At 43.0% G+C, this 5,272-nt stretch overlaps 1 protein-coding gene across 1 annotated transcript; it reads left to right on the top strand.

Moving 5' to 3' along the window:
* Positions 1 to 654: 654 nt before the first annotated feature.
* On the top strand, positions 655 to 4,814 carry LOC107160583 (T-cell surface glycoprotein CD1c3-like). Its single transcript, XM_048797552.1, has 7 exons — positions 655 to 661; positions 805 to 873; positions 994 to 1,356; positions 2,018 to 2,296; positions 2,488 to 2,766; positions 3,073 to 3,164; positions 3,298 to 4,814. The coding sequence occupies exons 1-6, from the start codon at positions 655 to 657 to the stop codon at positions 3,153 to 3,155; spliced, it is 1,080 nt and encodes a 359-aa protein (XP_048653509.1). The 3' UTR covers positions 3,156 to 3,164; positions 3,298 to 4,814.
* Positions 4,815 to 5,272: the final 458 nt, after the last annotated feature.

Below are 5,272 nucleotides of genomic sequence, written 5' to 3'. Positions count from 1 at the left end.
GCAATGAGATGGAGCTCCTTGCTCTGAAGGGCTGCAGGAAGGATGATAGGGTCACATGAGGTAAGAACTTGAAATTGGAGTTAAAGTTCATGAATCAGATCTTCTATACTTTGAAAAGCTACAATTTTATCTCTTAAAAAAATGGAGAGTGCATGGGGAAGTCCTAGGAGCCATGAAACTACAGTTTCTCCAATTCATCAAAGAACCAGTGAAAATCAAGAAATGAGAATTGTGGAGGAATAAAGGGTGAAATGGGAAAGAGAAAACTGGGAGGACAATGAAAAGGGACAGAGAAGCAGGGAGTATTGAGAAGAGGACAGGAGGGAGCATGAGGCCTAGCTCAGAGCAGAAATGGGAAACACTGTGACCCATTCAAACAAGCAGGAAGCCATACAGTTTCTTCTTTTTATGTGACAGATAGAATGCAAGACTCAGAGAGCTGAGGTGACCCTTGGGTGCCACACACTACTTTGTCCAAGGGCATTTGAGGAAGGAAATATGATGGAGGCTTACTGAAAAGGAGAACCACTGGAATACAGAGAGAGGGCATAACTTTAGCTCAGAGCAGGAGGGGAAATGAGAGATTGAGTAGGAGGCTCAATATTGAGGCAAAGTCTAGAATTTCTTTGCTGCCATCAGTGACTGGTTCAGAAAATGACGGGTGAGAGGAGGAAGCCAGACTAGTGGTATGGAAGGGGAGGTTTGTTGACATCAGCCATCAAAGACTTGCTGAGAGAGAGAAGGAAACACCTGCAGACGAAATGCTGCTTCTGTACCTTCCATCATTGGCTCTTCTCCTCCCAGGCAGTGACAATGCATATGGTAAGAACCTCTCTGCCAGCTGCCCAGCTCGGGGGATCCAGGTGGAGCATGGTGGGCTTTCCCAAGATGGACCCTAATACCAATACGCTTACAATCTGAGTATCCCTTTTATTCTTTTGGAGGATGGTGACAGGGCGTGCTGCTCTGTGTATGGAGAAGGTCAAGGCTAAGGTTCTTTCTCTGGGAACTGGACCACTTACCATCTTCTCCCTGTCCTGCTATGCACTCATGTTTGCCTTATACTATTTGACATTCTTCCATCCCCAGTGGTCCAGGAACAGATCTCATTCCATCTCATCCAGATCTCATCCTTCGCCAACCAATCTTGGGCAAAGCATCAAGGCTCAGGTTGGCTGGATGAGTTGCAGATTCACGGCTGGAAAAGTGAATCAGGCACAATAATATTCCTGCACACCTGGTCCAAGGGCAACTTCAGCAATAAGGAGTTTGTATTCCTGGAGCTGCTATTCCGTGAATACTTCATTGGATTAACTCAGCAGATTCAAACTCATGCCAGTCAATTTCATTTCGAATGTAAGTTCATCCAACACAGCTAAGGGAATTCTTCAGAGGATTGTTCTATTTCTGGTAAACTCTCTAGTCCTATCTAAATAGGGCCATTTTCTACTATCCCATTCCACCATAAAAGTCTGCATGAGTAAATCTTTTAGGAGATTATTCTAAATATTGATTCTTTAAAATTTCTTACTTTTATTATTTTAAAATATTTTTTCTTGTATTTTTTTTAATCTTCTGCCTATGATCTCCCTCTGTGGCCCACAATCCAGAGGCACACCTTTGTCCATTTGGTGCTTGACTTCCTTAAAATATGATCTCTTCCCCCGATTTCTTCAAAGATCTACATTCATAGTCCAACAGTGATTATGACAACTTCATGCATCGTGAAATGCTACTGCCATCTTCCTCACAAAAATTCCCCCTCACTTCTAGCCAATATTAGATGACTCACCTATCGTTTCTCCAGACTTTTCTAAGGTCAATCTCCTGCTAATCTATTTATCTCATATTTTCCTCTTTTCCCATCCCCAGCCATTTTTCTCTCCCTAGTTCCTAACTGAACATATCTTTGGCTCATCCTTCCTTTTTACTACACTTGCTGATGAGGCCTTTAGATTATTATTTCAATGCTCTAGTTTTTTCGTTCAAACTTTTTCTCATTTTACCCTTCCCCCAGATCCCTTTGAAATACAAGCAAGTGCCAGCTGTGAGTTACACTCTCCAGAGAGCCCAGAAAGCTTCTTCCAGGCCGCTTTTGAAGGATCAGATTTCCTGAGCTTCCAAAACATATCATGGGTGCCAGCTCCAGAGGGTGGGAGTAGAGCCAAGAAAATCTGTGATCTCCTTAATCGCTATGAAGGCATCAAGGAAATAGTGTACAATCTCACCAGAAACACCTGCCCTCGATTCCTCTTGGGTCTCCTAGATGCGGGAAAGAGGGAGCTCCAAAGAAGAGGTCAGTTCTGCACCTTCCTCTGAGTGCCACCCTATGTGAACTTAGGACGAGGAAGGGGACAAGAGGGAGAAGGGTTACTTGGTGATAGTTTCATTGGGGAAGAAAATAGATAACGGTGCATATTGGTGTGGATATGTGTCCCTAGGCTGTACATAACACCCACATCTGAATCCCCTTTGTGCTTTCTGCAGTGAGACCAGAGGCCTGGCTGTCCAGTGGCCTCACCGTTGAGCCGGGTCGACTCTTGCTGGTTTGTCACGTCTCTGGTTTCTACCCCGAACCTATCTGGGTTATGTGGATGCGAGGTGAGCAGGAGCAAGTGGGCACCAAGCAAGATGATATTCTTCCTAATGCCGATGGAACGTGGTATCTTCGGGTGATCCTGGAGGTGGCAGCTGAGGAAGCATCTGGCCTGTCTTGTCGAGTGAGGCACAGCAGTCTAGGAGGCCGGGACATGATCCTCTACTGGGGTAAGACTGGGAGGTAGAGTAGGTGGTCATGTGGACATTTTGGTAAGGTAGGTGAGGGGTGTGAGGAAGAAATGAACACCAGTAATTCAAGACATGGAAGAGTGAGACGTAAGGGACACATACAGCCAAGAGATTTCCGGGCAAGTGAGGAATCCTTCCCTGGATAGGGGTCGAAACAGAGTGGCTGAAACAGGATGACTGATGTGGCTCATACCCGAGGCACATGGAAAGTCAGGAAATCAATGGGCGGAGGAGAATCAGCAGTGGGTTTAAGATAACATCCTTCCCTGTCTCTAATATCCACAGGACACCACACTTCTGTGAACTTGGTCCTCTTGGCAGTGATCGTACCTGTGATACTTCTGCTCATCCCTGTATTAAGGGCGTAAGAAGTGATGGTGAGTCTGTGTTCCTTCTTTTCATCCCAGTTCTACCCTGTTACCGCTCAGCTTCTCTCTCTGGACAACTCCACCTTATCCTCAGTCACTATTTCCAGTTTATCTATGGTTTCTCCCATTTGTTCTCTTGTAGCTCATGTCAGAATATCCTGTGAGATGCCTCACGACGTCTCCCCATTGCAACAAGAGCCTGACCACCCAGGGGCTTAGGAAAACCTAGCGATGCCACTGTTTGTACGCTCCGTTTGAGTTCTTTCTCTTTCTGCCTGACAGCCACTTGTTTCCATATCCCACTTTAATTTCAAAGCCCTGATGCCACTTCCTTGACCCAGGATTGGGAAGCAGCCTCTCCCACCTCTGAGCTGAGCAAGTTCCTGGACTGGACTCTTCTGCGTGCCGGCCTCACTTCCTACCTGAGCACAGCCACGCGTATCTTTCTTCTCCTTTTTATTTTTAAGCTCCTTGTGGGTAATGACCATGACCAAGGTACCTTTCCTACATATAATATATGCTCATGTTGTGTTTAGTGGAAAACTAGACACAGGGAACAAAAAAAAATTACCACATCCATGTCAGGACTAATTGGTAATATTGGTAGTTTTTTTTTTCTCTGCTTTTCTTACACAGCTATTTCTGTTGGATCGTGGATACCTCCCTTTTGTTTAAGTGTTTGTTATTTAGCTGAAACATTCCAGCTTCCTTTGACTTTCCTTGTCTTCTCCTAAAACCTTTAAGGACAAATATAACTTTTCCTCCTGAAACATTAAATACGGGGAGGTAATGGCTTCTAGTTTGTTCCAAACACAAATAGATGCATGCAAGTCAGGTATGAAAAGTAATGGGCCACAGGTATCACAAATGGTTAAGAAAAAGAAGCAAGAGAGTAACTTCTCAGGGTTGGGCTGGTATGGCAGCAACCACTGTATAGGGGAGACAAATTTCCTCTAAGAATATGTTCTCTGAGAGAGCCTGGTCTAGACTGTAGTCCCTTTAGGTTTCAATCATTAATTCAACTAGCATTTGCTCAGCACTGAATAGGAAAGCGTTACACACAGGTGTTGAACTAGCGGGGGGGTGGGGGGCAAAACCAGCTGAGCCTGTGTCCCTCTGTCTGATATGGAGTGTTTCCTACTTCAATCTGTTCTTGTCCTTTGAAATATTTTCTTTTTCATTTTTTGCCTTCTTTGAAAAAAATTAAATCAACTGTGTTATTGTATACCTTTTGGTAAAATGCATGTATTTTAAGTGCATAATTTATCTGAACAAATATATTTGCCCAGGTAAACAAGACTGCAAATAAGATATAGAATTCTACAACTCTTCAAACCCATTTGTAAGTCAAAACCACCCTCAACCTAACAATTTGCAACTCCTGATCTGCTTTATGCCTCTGAAGCTTAGATTTGTATTTTCTAAGTTTATTCAGGTGGGAATAAATCGAGGTACACTTTGTATCAGACTTTATATCCATTAAGCTTATGGTTATAAGTAATCTGGTTGCTGGGTATATCAGTAACCCATTCCTTGGAAGTGCTAATAGAACTCCATGGATGTATATACTTTAAGTTTTTAAATTAATCTGTTCTTTGATGATTTTTTTTTTCTTTTCTAGTAGTAGACTCTTCGAAGAAGTCACTTTTGTTTTGCTTCTCTCCCTTTTATTTTTATTTTTGAAATTCTTTTTTCAGTGTCTGGGGAGCCAAACTAATACCTCATATATGCTTTTTTGTGTTTTTTTCTTTGGTTGTTGTTTGTTTGCTTTTATATTTTTATTTTTAAATTACTTGCTTGGAGCAGTTTTGTAGATTCTGCTGGCCATGTGGTTTATAGACACTGATGTCCCTGATCAGTTTGTTTTTAAGATATATAATTTTCCTTCTTCCTGCCTTTGTTTCTCCCTCTCTGCCTCCATTCTTACTTTTTTCCCCAGTTATTAACCCAGGTTCCTAGGAAGCCACTCCTGGGTCAGTGTAGCTAGGTGGTAGGCAATGATTTGTCAGAGGCTGTGCCTTGTTAAACTAGTAAGACTTCTACCTTGCTGAGGAAGCCTGTGTGGTTAGAGCACATACTTTTTGAGTAGTTGACAAATCTGTCCTGGGCTGTACTTT

The sequence above is a fragment of the Marmota marmota genome, unplaced genomic scaffold, assembly GCF_001458135.2.
Source record: "Marmota marmota marmota unplaced genomic scaffold, marMar, whole genome shotgun sequence".
NCBI lineage: Eukaryota > Metazoa > Chordata > Mammalia > Rodentia > Sciuridae > Marmota > Marmota marmota.
Note: the sequence above shows the minus strand (reverse complement) of the source record. Positions and strands in the feature narration are given on the sequence as shown.